The sequence below is a fragment of the Oratosquilla oratoria genome, chromosome 15 (assembly GCF_046742065.1).
Source record: "Oratosquilla oratoria isolate Oo_2021 chromosome 15, ASM4674206v1, whole genome shotgun sequence".
In the NCBI taxonomy this organism is placed as follows: domain Eukaryota; kingdom Metazoa; phylum Arthropoda; class Malacostraca; order Stomatopoda; family Squillidae; genus Oratosquilla; species Oratosquilla oratoria.
Window position 1 is genome coordinate 28,755,842 of NC_134791.1, and position 22,312 is coordinate 28,778,153.

Below are 22,312 nucleotides of genomic sequence, written 5' to 3' on the forward strand. Positions count from 1 at the left end.
CTGCATGTCGGCCTTGATGGCTTAGAATTAAAGTGCATTGTGGTTGTTAAAATGTATATATATATATATATATATATATATATATATATATATATATATATATATATATATGTATATATAGAAATATATATATATATATATAATTTTCATATTGAACATTACCAAGCCATATATATGGGGACCAATGATGGGTACCTGCTTGTGGTGGTCCCACAATATGGGCAGCAGAGCTCCCTATTTTCAAAACCTGTCAGCCCCTTCACTTCCAAAAGGAATTGAAAGACTTACTGACAGTCTCCAGACTGGGCCCAAGATCTCTCTCTCATCTTCATCTGTATTTTTGACACATTTTCATACATGAATAGCAGACCACCAACAACTGCTCCCTTTCTACTACTTTCACCCAGTGATAAAAACAGTCCACACTAGTATGAGACAAACAACAATCCAAATATTCTTCCCAGAAAGATTTGTGGGAGGTTTGAGGATTGTTGCCAGCCACTCTGGGGCTGTGGTTTCCAGTCAGTGAAACTTGAAGCTATTATTATTATTATTACTGGTCAAAGATAGTTTTACATGCATACTTATATACATAACATACACCAGCTTGCTGGTGTAGTGGTACTATGCTTGACTGCTAAATCAGCAGTCTAAGATTTTCATTTCAGGGCTGAAAAACATCACATCACCGCAAGTTCTTTGTAGGTTGAGTGTAAGGCCCAAGCAAGATATCTAATCACTGTCAGAAACATTTACGCCCAAAAGTCATATTGAGTTTGACAAAAATTCTGATCTGTAATCATGATAAAATATCAATAGGAACCTAGCTTAATCATACTTTGATTTCAATCTTTTGCCATCATGTCATGCTTTTAGTTAAAAGTCTCATTAGATAGAAAATTATCAAATCCAATGACAAAGAAGTTGGGGCAGTCTTACCCTATCACACAGAAAAGAATAAGATATCTTGGTGACAGCAAGAATGGAAAGAAAAATAGCATCTCTTGATATGAAAGATGTTAATTGAGGTGCATTCAGATCCCTTCTCTACCAAAGGGTTGCCATGGTGATGAATGATGTAGCCTGGAAAATTAATACCTGGTATGGCAAGAATTAAGATATTTTGTAAAAAGTGAGGAATGTTGTTCCACATTTCTACACCCATTGGTATAGGGAGTAGATAACTCATTATTGACATGTGGAGTGGCAATTTGATTTTAAAGTTAAAAGGAACTTGTCAGGAAAGGAAGTGAGATGAAAAATGATTCTGTAGATTAAATAAATGTAAACACTGTTCAAGGATAAAACAGAAGAAATGCATTAATTTGTTACTTCTTTTTTGTAGGTGTTGATATTAGAAGGAAAGTCTACATCAGATGTCCATCAGTTACTGGGTCAAGCAGGACAGTTGATTGAGCAGTATAATGGAAGACCTGGACAGAAGGAGCATTTAAAGGTAAAGAACTTAAGTTAACCTCTTCAATACAAGTCAAATTCTGATACGCAACGTTGGATGCCTGAGGTATGATGATTGATGCATCACAATACTTGCGTTATAAGATATAAAGTCACTGCTGTATTACTCATTCTCTTTCACTGAGTAATGATAAACACAGAAACCATGATCAAGCCAGTTCACAGAATTCGGGGGTCACCCAGCTACAACTACAAAATGTATATAATCAAGACAACAACACTGGCATTCTTGTATACTCACTCATGCCTCATAACATCTATGTAGGCATCATTATATGGAAAAGGTTAAAGTGTATAATCTAACAATCCACTGTCCTCTTCCATGAACACATTCAGACTACATCCAAAGCTTTTCCAATCCTCCTTTTTGGCACCACTACATAGTCTGTTAACATCCTCTTGACTCTCTTCCCACCAACCATTCAGACTCATGTATACTTATGCTTAACAAATCTAGTTATGGACTAAAAGGTGTCCTGTTGTTATGCTCTTCCTTTGTAATCTTTTCTCTTAAATACCATGTTCATTGATATAATTTCCTGTTCAGTATGCATCTCCAACATTTCTCCACTATCATTACTTCCTATCACTCCATACCTCTCCAATACTCCTACCACTGGCAACTCCGCTACATTCACATTTCTTCCTAAACTGTCTCTATTTTATATTATTTGTGAATCTTTTTTTTTTCAGGTATTTCATTTAGTCCTTCAAGTGTACTTCAATTTGAGTGCTGGTCAGGTGAAAAGTGTCAAACCAGGATTGAAGCAACTACAACAGTCTATTCAGAACATTACACAACTCAGTGAGCATGGTGAGGATTAAATGTGCTGTATTTTGTAGAATGTAATGTAAATTGTATTTATTTACCAAGGGCCTCTTCTTCCATATAAGGGATGTGCCAATGTAAATTGTTTATCTATCAATATACCAATGGCTCTTCCCCTGTATAAGGGAGGTAGCCAAATCAAGGCATATACCCACTCCCACCCATTTCACTCCCATCCATTCCACCCCCATCCCCCACCCTTGTCTCCCTCTAATCAATTTACATGGAAGTCATTGTACATACATACATATACCAAAGGCTTTTTTTCCCCCTTACACAGGAGGTAGCCAAAAAGAAAAAGGCATAGCAACCACTCACACCCATTCCATCCCCTACATACTCCACTACCCTCCACCTTCTTACAATGACTTCCTGTCATCCATTATAACATGACCACTGTGAGGAATCTGTGGACTCATTTTGAATACCATGGGGGGTCACATGACTTCTGAAACAGCAGATTGATTGAAATTTTGTTCTTTTTTTTACAGACCTTTTGGCTTCAAGTACCAGTGAAATGTTTGTTTGGCTGCCACGGGAACAATTGTGTGTATTAGTATACCTTGTGTCTGTCATGCATTCAATGCAAGCTGGTTACATGGACAAAGCCCAGAAATACACAGACAAAGCCCTTTCACAAATAGAGAAGTTGAAAGGTCAGTATATGTTGGATTTTTATTTTTCAGTTATGCTTACCCAAAGACTCTTTCCCCCAGTAGCAAGGACAGACTAGCAAGAACATGCATACATACATAAATATACCAACAGCTTTTTTTCCTTACAAGAGTGGTAGCCAAAGTCAAAGGCATAAATCCACTCCCACCCATTTCATCCCCACATACTCCACTCCCATTAACCACCCCTTCCTCCCTCTTTTTTTTTCCCCTAATTTGATCAGGCAGCAAGCATCCACAATAAAACAAATCTGTTTAAAACCATCACTAGCACACCAACCCTTGACAACAAAAAGAAACTAATAATCACTTAAGAACCACCCAAGAATATGCCTGTACAGCATGGTTCTCAATAATCAGCAAATAAAACACAAACAATTGACAAACACTGCAGAATACAGCACCCAGAATAATGAATGCAGAAAAACCACCCCTATAGGACACTTATATACAGAAACCAAAATCCTCCCAACAGAACATCACATGAAAATGACAGGAACACAGTTCTACACCTGAACCCCTAAACAACACACACCCTTCACACTACATTTGACAAGCACCACCAACAGAATACAACAACAAAAAATACAATGGCAGCATTACTACTCAAATATCTACAACAACCTACCACCTATACTGCAGAAAACATTTACACAGAAACACATACACACATGGATAACTAAACAAGCCCTTCAGGAAAAACCACCAAACTCCATACTCCAACAGCAACCCTGAGATATAAGCCTTGCAGAGAAAACCTTCCCACATCTGCCAAGAACTACATAGGCATGCCTGAGTTCAGGACACCATCTGGCATTAAGACAGTACCAGTACAGAATAGGCCTGGCCATAGATTTAAACTGCCCCAGATGCAACCACCACATAGAAGACACAGAACACTTCATACTACACTAACACTCCCCAAACAACAACACTGTCTCTTCTCTAAGTGACTTAAGGTCCTGCCTAGAGGCTGTTGGCAGTTTCCTATAGAGTACTGGTATTCTGCAAGAGAGACCAGGGGCAGTGGATTGATTGATTGATAGATCAATAGTCAGAATTTTGGAAAATTGTGAGTTAGAGTCAGAGTTGAATATTTTGTGTAATAACTCTACAGCCTTGGATGTAACCATTTTTTATTTCCTTCTGTAGCTGAGGACAACAAAGGTATTCTCCACTCTCTGCAGCTGATGCTTCTGGAACACATTGTGATGTGCCATCTTGTGATGGGATCCAAAGCACAAGCTATTAGAGAAATTTCCAAGATATGTTTACTTCTGAAGAACAACGAAAAGCTTTTTAAGGTAAGTTATGCACTTAAATACATACATACATACATACTTTGATAGATCAAAGAGAAAGAGGAGATATGATCATAGTGTTGAGGTAACTAAAGATGACCCGATTGCATTGACAAGAGATGTCTTGATTAAGGATGGAAGGGCTTTAAGTGGTCATGGGAACATTAAGAAAGACCACATGTCTAAAAGATGTAAAGAAGTACATTTTTTTTTATATATATGTATACATACACATACCAAGGGCTTTTTCCCCCTTACAAAGGAGGTAGTCAAAGTCAAAAGGCATAAATCCACTCCCATTCATGTCATCCCCACCCACTCCACTCACATTCACTACCCCTCCCTCCTTCTCTCCTTTCTTGGCTCCTCCTGGATGACAGGTCATCCCTGCATCTAACCCATTGCCCTGGGTCCGAAGCAATGCAGCAAGACACAGCAAGGCCACTTCATTTAGTCAGTGACCCCCCTCTCTGTCCCGTCCTGCCAAAAAAGAAGACTTGGAGAAATCCCTTTGGGCTGCATCACAATATCATTCACACATTACCCCTCCCTAACCCCCCAATCCCCCACCCACTCCCTTCCTTGCATCACAGCATCATCCATATACAACCATTCTCTATTCACCCCGATCTTCTGTCTTCTCCATTCCTTCCTCAACAGACATCCCTGTCTTTCTCAATGCCCCTTTTACCCCATCCATCCATCTCATCCTTGGTCACCTCCCACCTGTTCACTCCATCCACCTCTGCCTTCCACACTTCACTAATATAGATGTATAAATACTTGAAATAGCTCAGGTGATATAGCCCAAGCTTAATACAGGAATTCAGATCTGAATTTGGAAATCAAGGATATATATAAACTTGAATTGTTCATGAATTTGAGGCTAGATATGATCAGATTGGAGAGTAGTAGATGGGATCCAACAAAGGTTGCTCAACCAATGTCCTCAGTTAGTATTATCAGTCTGTGCATCTATATACTGAGGGCTTTTTCCCCTTTATAAGGGAGGTAGCCAAATCAAAAGGCACATACCCACTCCCATCCACCTCCTTTTCCTCCCTCTCATCTGAACTCCTTGTGGATGAAGGGTCATCCCTGCATCCTGCCCACTGCCCTGGGTCAATTATTAATATAATTATTAATAGATTAGTAAAAGAGATGTGGAAGGCATAGGTGGAAGGAGTGAATATGAGGGGGCAACCAAGGATGAGATGGATGAATGGGGTAAAAGGGTTGTTGAGAAAGAAGGGGATGTCTGTTGGGAAAGGACGAGAGAGGACAGAAGGCAGGGGTGAATGGAGAATGGTTGTGTATGGATGATGCTGTGATGCATGAAATGGAGTGAGTGGGGGATAGGGGGTGAGGGAGTATGTGTGAAAAATAATTTGACGTAGCCCGAAGGGATTTTTCCCATCATCTTCTCCTTTTCGGCATGAGGGAACAGAGAGGGGGGTCATCAATTTAATGAAGCATCCTTGTTGTGGATGTGCTGTGTCCTGTGACACTGCTTCTGACCCAGGGCAGTGGGTGAGATGCAGGGATGACCCGTCATTTATGAGGTCCCAAGATAAGAGGGAGGGAGGGGGGTGATTGGGAGTGGAGTGTATGGGGATGGGATGGGTGGGAGTGGATTTTATGCCTTTGTTTTTTTGAAAATGAAGAAAATGGAGAAAAGTGGGAGGTGAGCCAGCTGTTGACACTGCACTTGTGGGAGGATCGGAGGAGGGATTGAGGAAGTTGGATAGTTTTAGATACTTAAGGGAGAGCAACTGGAGTAAGTGGATAGTTTTAGATACTTGGGTGAAAATGTGGCAGGAAAAGGTGGAGTGAAGGTGGAGGTAGAATGTAGATTGAGAAAAGCGAGTAAATGCCTTGGTGGATTGAAGAGTGTAATGAGGAATAGACATTTGGGAATAGCTGCTAAGAGGAGACTGTATGAAGGAGTGATTGTGCCAACAGCACTGTATGGGGCAGAAACATGGAACATAAGAGAGGAAGAGAGAAGGAGTTTGAATATGTTTGAGATGAGGTGTCTGAGAAGTATGATGGGGGTTACTAGGCTAGATAGAGTGAGAAATGAGGAGGTGAGGAGAAGAACGGGGGTGGAAAGGGAGTTGGGAGATAGGGTTGATGAAAGAGTATTAGGATGGTTTGGACACATGGAAAGAATGAGTGAAGAAAGACTAGTAAAAGAGGTATGGAAGGCAGATGTGGAGGGAGTGAACATGAGGGGATGTCCTAGGATGAGGTGGATGGATGGGGTGAAGGGGGCTTTGGGGAAGAGGGGAATGTCTGTTGAGGAAGGACGGGAGAGGATAGAAGACAGGGGTGAATGGAGAATGGTTGTATATGGATGATGTTGTGATGCATGAGGTGGAATGGGCGGGGATGGGGGGTGAGGTAGTATGTGTGAGCAAAATTTGATGCAACCCGAAGGGATTTCTCCCCATCTTCTCCTTTTATGCATGGGGGGACGGAGAGGGGGGGTCGCCGATTTAATGAAGCGGCCTTGCTGTGGATGTGCTGTGTCTTGCGACACTGCTTCTGACCCAGGGCAGTGGACAAGGTGCAGGGATGACCCGTCATCCAGGAGGTGCTAAGATAAGAGGGAGGGTGTGGAGTGTATTCAGGGATGGAATGGGTGGGAATGATTTCATGCCTTTCCTTTTGGCTACCTCCCTTGTAAGGGGAAAAAAGCCTTGGTATATGTATGTATGTATGTATTTTTGGCCACCTCCCTTGTAAGGGGAAAAAAAACTTTGATATATATGTATTTATGTTTTAATGGATGTATATAGAACAGTTTTATGGTGGTTGACTGAATGATGGTCCTATGAATTAGAATTTAAGTGTCAGGGTTTGTGTAGACATGCAGAGATCTTCACGGGAATGATTGAACAACATTTATTTTCTACATTTTCTGAATGTGATAAAGGTCTTGTACTATATCTAATGTAATTTTTTTATACACAACAAGATTGCAATGTTGCTCAATGGATCATTGCAACATCTTAATTAGATCTAATATTCTGGTACTCAGTATAGATTATTTGCTCACAGCTTCACAGGTCTCAACTTCACATTCTGCTGGCTGTCTATTCGATGAGTATGAACAATGCTGAAGCTGCAGAATTGCAGTTTAATGCAGCACTTAGGGTGAGTATATAAAATGTTTTTAGGTAATGTTCTCTCATATGCAGATGACTTGACAATAATAACCCAGCACAGTAAATACAAAATAGCAGCAAAGAATACCCAAGCTTCAAAATACTGTGATTTTTCGATTTATGCATGTTTAGAATATGCAATTTTAGAATAACATGAAGTAAAAAACCTAGTTATTTTTTCATATTACACAGATTATATAGAATAAGACAATGTAAAAAAATCAAGTAAGCAATAGTAAGAATTAACTCTTCACTTTATGCAATTTTTACATTACATGATCCCTTTAGGAACATATCCCTCACATAAATTGAGAAATCCCTATATCATTCACACATACACCCTCACCCCGCATCCTCCACCCACTCCCTTCCATGCATCACAGTATCATCCATACATAACCATTCTCCACTCATCCCTATTTCTTGTCTTCTCCCTTCCTTCCCCAACAGACATTCCTCTCTTTCCCAATGTCCCTATTACCCCATCCATTCATGTTATCCTTGGCTGCCCCCTCATGCTCACTCCCTCCACCTTTGCCTTTCACACCTCTTTTACTAATCTTTCTTCACTCATTCTTTCCATGTGTTCAAACCATCCCAATACTCTTTCATCAACCCTATCACCCAACTCCCTTTCCACCCCTGCTCTCCTCTTCACCTCCTTGTATCTCACTCTATCCAGCCTAGTAACTCCTACCATACCTCTAAGGCATTTCATCTCAAACACATTTAAATTCTTCCACTCTTATGTTCCATGTTTCTGCCCCGTACAGTGCTATCAGCACAATTACTCCTTCGTACAATCTCATCTTAGCATCCATTTCCAAATGTCTATTTCTCATTACATTTTTTAATCCCCTAAGGCATTTACTCGTTTCTCTCAATCTACATTCTACCTCCACCTCCACTCCTCACTTTCCTGCCACATTCGCATCCAATTATCTAAAGGTATCCCTTAATACTCACTTCCAATTTGGTGCTGTCCTCCCCCCTTGTACATCTCATCACCTTATGTTTACCCACATTTATCTTCAACTTCCTTCCTTTGCACACCTTCCCAAACTCTGTAACAAACTTCCTTAATCCCTCCTCTGATCCTGCCACAAGTGCAGTGTTGTCAGCAAACAACAACTAGCTTATCTCCTACTCTTCTCTATTTTCTTCAACCATCTCCAATCTCCGGCTCATTACCCCTGCATTTACCTCTTGCAACACTCCATTCATGTATAAATTGAATAGCCATTCATACCTGTACCAAAAGTACTTTCCCCCTATATAAGGAATGGCTGAGTCAAAGCATACAGCCCTCCTACTCCCACCTCTTACCCACCCAAAACATATTCATTGTCCCCCCTACCTTAGCACCTTGTTGATGAAGGCTAATCCCTGCCCCTGTCCACACTGATTGGTTCAAAAGCAGTTCAGCAAGACAATGCTTTCACAGCAGGGCTTGGCAGTTGGAGTTAGTTTATTCCAAATGCTTTATCTTATGGTGGCCCCTTTGTCCATTCCACACCCATCTAACACCCTTTTGTTGTCCCTTCTATCATAGCTCCTTGTGGATGAAGGGTCACCCCTGTCCCCTACTTGTCAGATGCAATGCAGATTATGTAATTAAGTTTTTTATTCACTCCAGACCTCCCAGAATAATGAGTTGTGGACCTTTGCCAATCTAAACTTGGCCGTGGTGTACCTACGCTGCCACCGTGAACGAGACTTTGCAAGTATTATGAACCATATCAACCCAGATACTTTGCCTACTCAGTCACATGGGCTACGAGCTGCTTCCTATTTTGTACAAGGACTTCATGCATTCTTCACCAGTAGACACAATGACGGAAAGTAAGTCCAAGTACATTGTGTACAGAATAATTTATATATTTTTAATCTGTATGGGTTTTGTGGCTACTTAACACCCCGTTTTTGTTGTGGTTGTGATAGCATTCAGAGTGAAATGAATTTTTTTTATGAATTGTGTGTGTGTATGCTAAGGTTGTACTTGCCTGGAAAAGAACTAGATTGAAAATTTTTAGTACTATGTGAAGTAGAATTAAATGAGCATGAAAAAGTTAAAGTGTGGGGTGGATGGAGACAAGCAGTAGCCATTGTTCATTGCAAATAGGAAAACATGATTGTAACAGAGCAATGGAAAGATAGGAAGAAAGGGTTTGGTCAGGTAAAGATCTTTTATAAACTGCCACACATGATCAATCACATATTTACAGCCTTTTCACCTTCTCACACATGAAGAGCTGACAACTTGCTGTTGCTCCCTTTTCCCTACTATTTTCTGTCTATATACCAAGACCTTTTTCCTTGTAATAAGGGAGATAGCAAAGTCAAAGGCACGTATTTACTCCCACCCATTCCACTCCTCTCCACCACCCTTTCCTCTCTCTCATCTTAGCTTCTCATGGATGATGGGCTCATCCCTGCATCTTGCCCACTGCCGTGGGTCAGAGGCAGTGTAGCCAGACACAGTACATCTGCAGCAAGTCCCCTTTACTAAATCATTGACACCCCCCCTTCTGTCCCCTTTCAGCTGGTGATATAGAAATAGTCCCACACTGATACAGTGCACGCAACAGTCCAAAGTTTCTGATCAGAGAGATCTGTGGGAGGGCTTAAGAGCTGTTGCCATTCACTGTGAATTGTCAGGTTTTCCATATAATGAAACTTGAGGCAACAGTTCATCAATTAATTCAGTTCTAACTACTTACACAAATGGGACAACAACATAACTAGGGTGGAGGACATGAGGTCTTCCTCTGTAACTCTAGTGTCATAGTCCACTGACACAGCAGATGAACAGAGACAACATTTCAACAGTCAACACATAAGCTGTTTTAGTCATCTTAATTCTTAAGGATGTCAGCAAATTTGAAGTGAGGCTGGAGGAAGTGGATAGCTTTAGATACTTGGGGGCAAATGTAGTGCAAAAGGGAGGAGTGGAGGTGGAGGTAGATTGTAGATTAAAACATGTAATGAGAAATAGACATTTGGGAATGGAAGCTAAGAGGAGATGTATGAAAGGGTGATTGTGCTGACAGCACTGTATGGGGCAGAAACATGGAACATAAAGGAGGAAGAGAGAAAGTTTAAATGTGTTTGAGATGAAATGTCTGAGAAGTATGGTAGAGATTACTAGGCTGGATAGAGTGAGAAATGAAGAGGTAAGGAGGAGAGCAGGGAGATTGGGTTGATGAAAGAGTATTGGGATGGTTTGGACACATGGAAAGAAAGAGTGAAGAAAGATTAGTAAAAGAAGTGTGGAAGGCAGAGGTGGAAGGAGTGAACATGAGGGGGTGACCAAAGATGAAATGGATGGATGGGGTGAAAGGGGTGTTGGGAAAGATGGGGATGCCTGGTGAGGAAGGAATGGAGAATATAGGGGTGAGAGGAGAATGGTTGTGTATGGATAATGCTGTGATCCATGAAAGGGAGTGGATGGGGGATGGGGATTTAGGGAGTATTTTTCTGCATGAGGGGACAGAGATGGGGGGTCGTCAATTAAATGAAGTGGCCTTGCTGTGGATGTGCTGTGTCTTGCTGCATTGCCTCTGACCCAGGGTAGTGGATGAGATGCAGGGAAGACCCGCCATCCAGGATGAGCCAAGAAAAGAGGGAGGGAGGGGTGATAAATGGGAGAGGAGTATGTGGGGAAGAAATGGGTAGGAGTAGATTTATGCCTCCAACTTTGGGTACCTCCCTTGTCAGGGGGAAAAGGCCCTTAGTATATGGCATGGTATTTACCTAATTGTAGTATACAGGAAAGGAGCAATGCTTGTTGGGTCCCATCTCCTATTCTCTAATTTTCTAATGTACCTAGGTGGAATGGGCGGGGGAATGAGGGGTGAGGTAGTATGTGTGAGCAAAATTTGATGCAGCCCGAAGGGATTTCTCCCCGTCCTCTCATTTTATGCAGTGGGGGGGCAGAGGGGGGGGGGTCGCCGGTTTAATGAGGCGGCCTTGCTGTGGGTGTGCTGTGTCTTGCGACACTGCTTCTGACCCAGGGCAGTGGACAAGGTGCAGGGATGACCCGTCATTCAGGAGGTGCTCAGATAAGGGGGAGGGTGGAGGGGTGTGGAGTGTATTCAGGGATGGAATGGGTGGGAATGATTTTATGCCTTTTTCTTTTAGGATGGTTTGGACACATGGAAAGAATGAGTGAAGAAAGACTAGTAAAAGAGGTGTGGAAGGCAGATGTGGAGGGAGTGAACATGAGGGGACGTCCTAGGATGAGGTGGATGGATGGGGTGAAGGGGGCTTTGGGGAAGAGGGGAATGTCTGTTGAGGAAGGACGGGAGAGGACAGAAGACAGGGGTGAATGGAGAATGGTTGTATATGGATGATGTTGTGATTGCATGTGGTGGAATGGGCGGGTGGATGGGGGGAGAGGTAGTATGTGTGAGCAAAATTTGATGCAGCCTGAAGGGATTTCTCCCCGTCCTCTCATTTTATGCAATGGGGGGACGGAGAGGGGGGGTCGCCGATTTAATGAAGCGGCCTTGCTGTGGATGTGCTGTGTCTTGCGACACTGCTTCTGACCCAGGGCAGTGGACAAGGTGCAGGGATGACCCGTCATTCAGGAGGTGCTAAGATAAGAGGGAGGGTGGAGGGGTGTGGAGTGTATTCAGGGATGGAATGGATGGGAATGATTTTATGCCTTTTTCTTTTTGGCTACCCCCCTTGTAAGGGGGAAAAAGCCTTGGTATATGTATGTATGTATGTCTTTTTGGCTACCCCCCTTGTAAGGGGGAAGAAGCCTTGGTATATGTATGTATGTACCTAGACTCAAATTCATATGCAGTTCCAACTTAATCTTTGATTTCCAATTATCATAATTAGATTTGAAATCATGAAGGAACCAAGAAAAAAGGGGGGAAGGGTGGTAAATGGGAGTGGAATATGTGATGATGAAATGGGTGGGAGTGGATTTATGTCTTTTAACTTTGACTACCTCCCATGTATTTAATTATTTCAGTACAGTAATTCCAAATTCCATTCCAGGCGATACCTTAGAGAGTCTTTGAAAATGGCCAACTCTGAAGACTTGAATAGACTGACGTCATGCTCTCTTGTTCTCCTGGGCCACATTTTCTTGGCATTGGGGAATGCTCGTGAAGCTGCTAACATGGTGACCCCAGCAATGCAGTTAGCATCCAAAATACCTGATCTACATCTACAATTGTGGGCCTCTGCTATTCTAAAAGGTTTGTGAAAATGGCTCACCCCAAGCATTTCTCTTTATTATTACATACATACATTGTTGTTTTTGTTGTTGTTGTAGTTTGTCCTTTGCAGGTGAAGACAACCATGTCCTCTGGTCAAAAATGTAGTGATATTTATGTATATGAATCATCATTAGGAGTTGTGTATGCAAAGATGGCTGATAAGTCTGATCCTTACCTTGATACATACATACATAAATACAACAAAAGGTCCTTTCCTTCTTATGAAATGGGTGATCTAATCAAAGCATACACCCACCTGTCACACATCCTGCACTGCCCAACACTTGTTTGTTGTTCCCTCTATTGTAGCTCCTTATGGATGAAGGGTCATCCTAGTTTCACACCAACTATTTGGGTCAGAAGCCCTGTAGCAGGACACTGCATCTCCACAGCAGGGCCTGGCAGCTGAAGCTGGTTTACCATGATGGCTTCATTACATGGCAACCCATTGTTAGTTTGTGAGAGTGGTGTGGTTCAGTAATTCCATGTCATCTGTTAATTGAGGAAAACTTGCAATAGATATGACTGTTGGTCACTGTACTTCTTTAGTGTTATGTATATGTTTACTCATTATACATGCATATGCCAAAAATATTCTTCCCCCTTATAAGGAGGGGTGGATGAGTCAAAACATACACCCACTTCACATCCATTCAAAAACCCATTTGTTGTCCCTCCCATTTTAACATAGGATGAAGGGTCATTGCTATTCCCTACCACACTGCTTAGATCAAAGGTAATGCATCAAGACAAAATGTTTCCACAGCAAGGCCTGACAGACCAACCTGGTTTATCCCCACTACTTCGTTTTATGAGGATACCCCCCCTCTGTGAGCTGCATCATTCCTCTTTCTATTTACAACCACTTTCCATTCACTCCTATCTTTTGCACTCTCTCTTCCTTGCTGAACAGACATTCCTCTAACACCCAGAGCCTCTTTGACCCTATCCATCTACATGATTTTTGGTCATCCTCTCAAGTTCACTCCATCCACCTCTGCTTTCTACATTTCATTTTATTTGTCAGTCTTTCTTTAGTAATTCTTTCCATATGACCGAACCATCTCAACATTTTGATCATTACTATCTGACAGCTCTCTTTCTTTCCCCATTCCCTGCCTCTTGTTCATATTTCTCATTTGATCCATCCTCATTATACCTACTATAGTCTTTTAACACTTCATCTCAAACATGTTGAGGCTCTTCCTTTCTGCTTCCTTCAAATTCCATGGGTCCACTCCATATTGTGATGTGGGTACAATCACTCCTTTATACAACCTTCTCCTTGGATTCATCTTAAGATACCTGTTTCTCATAACATTTTTCATTCCTGCAAACATTTGTTTCTCTTACTCTAAAATTCACATCCCCTCCACTACTCCATCCCCTGCTACATATGACCCCAAATACAAGCTCTTCACTTCCTCTACCCTCTCATTCTTTAAAATATTTTGTAATCTACAACTGTCATTACTCCTTATCATTGCTTATCATAGAACCAAAATAAGAATAATTTCTGGTTTGTCAATCTTTATTTATTTATATTTTACAGACCTTTACCGGCAGTTTGGTGATGTTGCCCACGAACAGGAGAGTTACCAGAACCACTACAACTTTTCTCAGACCCTCTTGAATGATCACATGACTGCCTCTCAGTTGCATGAACACCGACTGGTCAGCTGGACTGATGGGCCTTTTCCACTTTAGGCACAGCCTTACAATGTCACTAATGTTAAGACTTTTGCTGGTTTATTCATGTATTTACTGGTATACTCAGGAATGTACTGGTTTATTCATGTATTTACTAGTTAATTCACATAATTGCCATTTTACTCATGAATATTTACGAGGTTATTCATTTATTCACAAAGATCATTAAAGCTTTTGTGTGATAGAGGTAATTTTTTAACAAATGGAGAGAGTTTATGCATGGATGTATAAGTCATTGAAAATAAGTGAAAATACTTTGTGTGCAACAGGTGATGTGATTGATATGTGATAAGGCTTCCATTGTTTACCAGATTGTTTGTATGCATTAGCCAATTATATTGATCTCTATATATCAAACAGGTTTCAGAGTGACGTAACAATATGAGGTAATGGCACAGGAAATTTTACTTAATAATGAAGGTAAATGATTGTTGAGTTACTGAGCTTGAAATGTTTATGTAAGCATGTAATGATGATTTTATAATTCTTTGAAAGTGTTTGATGAAAATGGAACGAGATAATAATGTAAGGAAAGCTTGAGAAATTTTGATATTTTGGGGGGGGATTGAGGCAGTGGTTGTTGAGTTACAATATCAAAGTTTTATTTAATGAAATAATGATAACTTCTCAATTACTTGAAGACTGTTAAAGGAATACTTGATTGGAGGGTATCATAAAGAATTGATATGAGATTTATTAACGGTAACAATAATAATAATGGTAATGACAATGACGTTGCCTCGCGTTTCACTGACTGGAAACCTGCAGACCCATAGTGGTCAGTAACAGTCCTTGGGCTCCCATAGATCTCTCTCAGAAGAACCTATAGGCTCTTGTCTGTGTTGTATAAGTGTGGAACTGTTTCTGCGTCATTGGCTGATAGTAGTAGGAAGAATGGAGTAATGACTCATCATCAACTGTCCATATGTGAAAAGGTGGGAAAAATACAATTGAAATTGATAAGAGATGTCTTGGGCTTATTCCAAAGGCCCCTTGGGGCTGCATCTCCAGATGGAGTTGAGGGGGTTGACAGGTTTTGAAGATGGGCAGCAGAGAGATGATTTTTTCTGCCAACCATCTTGCAGGACCAATACATGGAAGTACCCATCACATTTTGAGATACAAAATTTATTTAATTAAATTCATTTTCTAGATCTTGAGTGTAAGATGAAAGACAATGATGGATGATTATCATTAAGATGAGAAACTATGTAAAATGAAGTAATGGTAATATTTTAGAGTTAGATGAAATTTTGGTCAGTGGTAAAAGGGAAAATGAGTGGAACATAGATGAGTCGAGTTTCTAGTGAGTCAGATTTGAACATTTCATCATTATGATTTGTAGATATTTTGGTGCTAAGATACAAAGTTTTGAAAGAGGATTTCCTATAGATCCATTTAACACTGAATTAAGGATATATTGTAACGGAGCTTTTTCTACGTAGATATATTTAATTGTATTTCAATGTAGATGAATAAGGGTATAGATATATTAAATAATATTTAATTGTAGGTGTATAAGGGTATATTAACTAAGACATTGTCAACATAAATGCACACATTATGCACCCTTACACACACAAACACACAACAATGGCACAAGATTGTTCATTAGGATAGAAGCGCTGGTAAGCTACAGTCCATGACAACAACAACAAACAGTTGCATACACACACATACACACGCACAAACACGACTCTTAACCAAACAATAAACACAATTAACTAGAAAAACACATGAACATAAGATAATGTGCAATGGTGGTACTAGTTTGTCTAAAGATAGAAGTTCTGGTAAACAACAGTCCATAGGTCTCTCTGGAAAGAAAATTTTTACTTTTCTGTTTTATTTGTGTGGGACTGTTATTATGCTGCTGGCTGAAAGTAGTAAGATGAGAGGTATCGATGGTTGTTAGAAGTCCGTATGTGAAAAGATGGAAGAAATATAGTTGAAGTTGACAGAGAGACTTGGATTTACATCTCCAGATTGATGTGGGAATGGTTGATGGGTTTTGAAAATGGGCAACAAGGAGATGATTCTCTTTGGCATTGATCTTGCAGGACCACCGCAGGCAGGTGTCTGTCATTTGTCAATTCCTTTTGATTACAGTTAGGTAGAAAACACAAAAACACACACACAGTGAGTGCAAAAACTATACAAGAATTTAAGAACAAACTTGATGCTGAAAGATACAAAGAGAGGTAACTATGAGCATAGCTCTCTTCCCGTTAAATACAACTAGGTAGGTAAATACACAAAAACACATACACAAAAAAACACACACACACACGCATTCACTTTTTTATATATTGTTGTCAAATACCACTGATGTATACGAATGTACACTGTTTTACCTTTAGAAGACTCACCAATTTTGAGCTTGAAATGTTTTTATTTATGTCCTGTAGGATTATTTCCAAGGCAACTTTTAACAAAATGTAAATACATTGAATGATCATGATTAAACCATCCCACAAGAATAACTTCAAGAATTGTGTATTGATAATTTAGTAAGTACAGTATGTATGCACACTTTGAGACTGATGGTGGGTATGTGATTGGGGTAATCCTGTCTATTTTTAAAACCTGCCAACCCCTTCACTTCTAAAAGGAGGTGCAGCCCTGAGGGGGCTAACACGTGGTCTTTGGACTGACCCCAACATCTCTGTATCAACTTCAACTGGATTTCTTGCAGCTTTTCACACATGGGGAGCTGATGGCTGGTGATTGCTCTCCACCTACCACTTTCAGTTAATACATACACACATACATATACCAAAGGCTTTTCCCCCTTACACGGGGGGGGGGGGGTAGCCAAAAAGAAAAAGGCATAGAAACCACTCCCACCCATTCCATTTCCTATATACTCCACTCCCCTCCACCCTCCCTCCCATCTTGGCACCTCCTGGATGACGGGTCATCCCTGCATCCTGTCCACTGCCCTGGGTCAGAAGCAGTGGACAGTTAGTAGCAGAGAAATAATCCTACACCAGTACAGCACAGATAACAGGCCAAAGTTTCTGTTCTCCTCCTTCTACTACTTTCAGTTAGTACATACATACATACATACACCAAGGCTTTTTCCCCCTTACAAGGGAGGTAGCCAAAAAGGGAAAGGCATAAAATCATTTCCACCCATTCCATCCCTGAATACACTCCACACCCCTCCACCCTCCCTCTTATCTGAGCACCTCCTGGATGACGGGTCATCCCTGCACCTTGTCCACTGCCCTGGGTCAGAAGCAGTGTTGCAAGACACAGCACATCCACAGCAAGGCCGCTTCATTAAATCGGCGACCCCCCTCTCTGTCCCCCCATTGCATAAAAGGAGAGGATGGGGAGAAAGTAACATAGAAATAATCCTACACCAGTGCAACACAGATAACAGGCCAAAGTTTCTTCCCAGAGAGATTTGTGGGAGGGCTCAAGGACCATTGCTAGCTGCTATGGGCTGCAGATGTTCCACACAATGAAACTTAAGGTGAACATTATCATTATGTAAAGTGTGTGAGGTGAGATCAGTACTTATTTCTGCATCAAAAGATTTGTGTAATGTTTTGTGTTGTAAGATCAGCACCAAAAATTTTCGTGTGATTTGTGTGTCACCAGTTACTTGTACATTTTCATAGTGTTTATTTATTTATTTTTTTCGTCTTGATAATGAAAGGAACACCTCTATTTTTCCTATATAGTACAAAATTAATGTTGTGTGAAAGTAGTTTTCTAAGGGATGCCATTATAGTTACCACCAGCCAGATATTCACCAGAACATTGCCCCCTTCCAAGACTTGTTGATTTTTATTGCATTTGATAGGAAAATGCTACATAAACCATATTATAACCTTGAATTGAGGTTTAACATCTTTGAATTATTGTAAGATGACATATGACCCAGGAAAACATGGAGAGAAGGGCAAAGTATCAGGAACGTACTGGCTGATGGCACCTATAATAGGAATTGCATCATGGTGCCTCCTTTGTAGGGTTTGGTCACATATTTACAAAATACACTAACATGAATGTACCCTAAGAAAAATATTGTTGCATTCCACCCCTGATAAGTTAAGTTGGTAATGGACTGTACCCACCCCATGCCAGTCTCAAGTTTATCAGGAATTATTTCTATTGTGTAGATTGTTTTAGATCATTACATAACTTGTTGAGTGTGCAGGTCGATTTGCTTTTATTCTCGCTGTTACCAGATTTTTGTTTTATCTTTTTTTCTATCCAGTTCAAGAAAGGCTTTGTTCTCACATGGCAGGGTTTAACATGTGTATGATGGTTTATAATATCAATAATATTTGTTTCCTCAAGTTTCACTGATTAAAAATCCACAGCCCCTATAGTGGCTGGCATCAGTACTTGGGATCAGTCAATCAATCTTTTGCCCCATGGTCTCTTTTCTAGAAGATGTTCACAGGATTATTATACATTTTACCTGCTAATGGCTAATGAATAATTCGGAGAAATATCAATTATTGTGTATGGGCCTTCACATGGCTTCCTACTTTTCAGTCCGTTACTGTATGAGTCTTTACCTAATATGAAGTATCCCACTGGGTTTTGTAGAAAATTCATTTGCAACAATGTACACATTGACTGACTGACACTGATTGGGTAGATTTATCTTAGATTTAGGATGATGATATTCATGGCAAGATTTCTCTGTTGTCCCAGTCACTTGTGTCTAACATAAGTTTTTCTCTAGTCTGTGCTTGTCCATACAGCATTTTTACTCATTTGGTGGTTGTCCGGTGTTCAGGTGTGGATTGGTTCTTTTCATTGTGTGTTTTTTGTAGTAAAGTTAGAGTAAGTTTGGAGTAGAGCGTGCTCCAAGTATATGGGTTAGTAATCATCAGTGGTGGGCAGCGATAAATTTTGCGATAAAGCGATAATGATAAAGCGATAAATTAGTCCTATAACGATAAAGCGATAAATTTCCAAGATACCTTAAAGCGATAAGCGATAAATCCTGCGATAAATCCAAAAATACTCTATTTTTGCTACTTATGCATTTAAAAACCTCTTTTTTACACTTAAAACACCATATCTGTTTGCCGCGTAACAATGAGCCTGTAACGGTTTTTTGTCTTCTACTTTATCGCTGGATTTATCGCGGGAAATTTGAAAGCGATAAATTTTTCCGGTTAAAGCGATATTATCGCTTTACTTATCGCAACGCCCATGACTGGTAATCATGGTTGCTTTTTAACAAGGGGTAAATTTGTCAGTCAATCAATCTGTTGCCCCTGGACTTTTTTGCAGAAGACTTGCAGTCTCCAGGAACCTGAAAACAGCTTCCATGTAGGATCATATGTCACATAGAGAAGAGATATTGTGTTGTTGTCTGGGCCGCACCTCCCCTGAGAGGTGTGGTCCCAAGTGTGTATACTAATGGCCTTTTCCCCATTGCAACGCGGGTAGCCAGGTTAAAGCATGGCTCGACTCTTCACAGGAGAGAAATACTAAAAAAGGGGAAATCCTAAATCCTCTCATTCTTCCCCATTTTGTTGCTCTTTGTGATATATCTGGAAGCATGGTGGTGGTATTCTTATCCCCCTATACCAGAGGCATGAGAAAGAGAAGAGTGGATGCCACTGAAGTTATACAGGAGAGATTTAAACAGAATAGCAGAAACAAAGGATGATAAAAGTGAAGAAGTGACTCGATATTTTTCTATGAGTGGATATTCATCTCCAAACATTGAAGGATGTGGATGTATAACTGGTCAGCAGGGAGTGTTACTAAAGCCCCTGAAGTGTTGACTACATGTACATTTACAGCCAGTACACCAGCACAGGGAGTGGGAGTAAATTTAAGAAAAATTATTGTAGATGTTAAAATGTATGTTATTGATAGCAGAAGAATGTTGTAAGTTCTAAGATGTGAAAAAATATGTGAGAGATTAGTTGACAGTTCCCATAAGTAAGGATATTGATAATTTTGCCTCAAATTTTCTGTCTGTCTATTTATATACCAAGGGAGGTAGCAAAGTCAAAGACTCCCACCCATTTCACATCCACCACCCGTTTCCCTCTCATCTTAGCTCCTCGTGAATGAAGATTTTACTAACACAGTAGTTAGCAAAAATCCTTGGGCCCTCCTGGAAAGCAGTGCTCTGTTGCAATAGTAAAGGTACATTTCTAGGTCAGTGGCTGGTTGGAAGAGGAAGGGAGCAATCATCAGTTGTCAGCTTTCATTTTAACCATCCATCTATATACCAATAGGCCTATTCCCCCATATAAGGGGGGTAGCCCTCTAAATCATGCACCCACCCTCGCCCATCTCACTCCTACCTGTCACCCACTTCCCTTTTATTTTGGCTCCTTGTGGATGAAGGATTATCCCTGCTCCCTGACCACTATCTGGGTTCAGAAGCAAGACAACACATCCACAATACATCCAGAGCTTTCTTTTTTTGAAAATGTTAAAGAAAGATAGTCTAAGTTGATAGAGATGTCGGAGTCAGTCAGGAGACTGAGCACCTGTTGTTCAGGGCTGTGCTTCCAGATGGGGGTGAAATGTTTGATGAGATCTAAAGACAAACAATGGGGAGATGTTCCTCTCCATTGTTTATATCACAGGATCACCACAAGCAGATATCCAATGTTTGTCCCTTGCTATTAGTATTTCTTTTAAGTCGTTAGATATTACAGCCATATGAAAGCTTTTAAGTTTCTGCATCTCTTTCTGGATTTGATTAATGGAAAGAAAAAGAATGAAGAACCAAGAAAGTGAGAGGATTTTGTAATAGTTCTTGTAATTCCTTCAAACAAGTGGCATACTTTTTCAATTTTGTTCTGGTAATGATGGATATTATTTTGTGAGGAAACCTGCTCTCAGTCTAAGAAGAAGTTGAGCAAAGGTTGGTACTGAGTTCTGTTCCTCATTCTACCATAATGGAAGATTTTAGGTGTTTGGATGTGGATTTGGTAGTAGATGTTAGAAGTCAGTAAAGTGAACATGGTATAAATAAAGGGAGAACATACAAGTAAATGATGAGATATTTGCCGAATAATTGCCCGCCAGTCGTGCACCTTCCTTTGCCATACCTGCATATTCTGTATTTGATAGAAGTGACGAGAGAATGAGTTTGATACAAACTAATCTGTAGAGTATATTTTTTAGTTTCATATGAATTTCCTCCCAAGATTATTTTGTGACGAAGCAGTGACGCTAGATATGCTAGTATAATTGACCTGTTTCAGTTCAAATTTTTCTGCAAGGTTGTATTAATTTTTGTGGATTTTTATTTTTCCTTTTTTATGATGTAAGGTATAGAACCATATTACATCTTGAATGAATCTGTCTGCTTTATGATAATATATATATGTTTTTTTTTCTTTCTTTTTTCTTGGCACAGAAGTATATTTTGATGAAGTTCTATAGTGTTTTCACTGGTTAGTTTGCCTTTTGAATGCATATGGCAGATAAACAGTGTGTGTTTTATGTACCTGACAGAATGCATGATTGCTTAAAAAACAAAACAAAATAAAAAAACGGTAAAATGAATAAATCACCTCTTAATTTTTTGTATTAGGTCCTCCCAAAGATTTTTTTTTACAGATCAAGGTATCATAAAAAAAAAAAACAGAATCAGTGTATTTGTAAATGCAGTTGTAATTTTGTATAGTTTTTGTTTGTTTATTGTCTGCATTTCTTATAATAAAGGAGAGATTTTTCTTTATTTATCTTTGTTTGATGTGTCAGGTCCTCTTTTTTACGTAATCAACATATTACCTTTGGTCAAATAGAATTGTACTACATTAGATGAGGAGCATGCACTAGGAGGCACAACCTTGGTGGCGCAGTGGTAACTGCTACTCCAGTGGTCTGAGCTTGACTCCTGCCCAAGGCTGAAATCATTTCAGCATTATTGCACTGTGAGCTGGCACTCCAACTCTCACTGGCAGGGAGT

General features: G+C 40.2%; 1 protein-coding gene across 4 annotated transcripts in view; it reads left to right on the forward strand.

Moving 5' to 3' along the window:
* Mau2 (Mau2 sister chromatid cohesion factor) overlaps positions 1–22,081 on the forward strand; it is a 33,227-nt gene extending 11,146 nt beyond the window's left edge. For all 4 annotated transcript variants that reach the window (XM_076198719.1, XM_076198716.1, XM_076198717.1 and 1 more), the window contains 8 exons: positions 1,346–1,456; positions 2,170–2,290; positions 2,797–2,961; positions 4,132–4,283; positions 7,344–7,439; positions 9,087–9,292; positions 12,461–12,663; positions 14,237–22,081. In XM_076198719.1, the coding sequence (XP_076054834.1) occupies positions 1,346–1,456; positions 2,170–2,290; positions 2,797–2,961; positions 4,132–4,283; positions 7,344–7,439; positions 9,087–9,292; positions 12,461–12,663; positions 14,237–14,391 (1,209 nt within the window). In that variant the 3' untranslated portion in view covers positions 14,392–22,081. The remainder of the gene's footprint in view (positions 1–1,345; positions 1,457–2,169; positions 2,291–2,796; positions 2,962–4,131; positions 4,284–7,343; positions 7,440–9,086; positions 9,293–12,460; positions 12,664–14,236) is intronic.
* Positions 22,082–22,312: the final 231 nt, after the last annotated feature.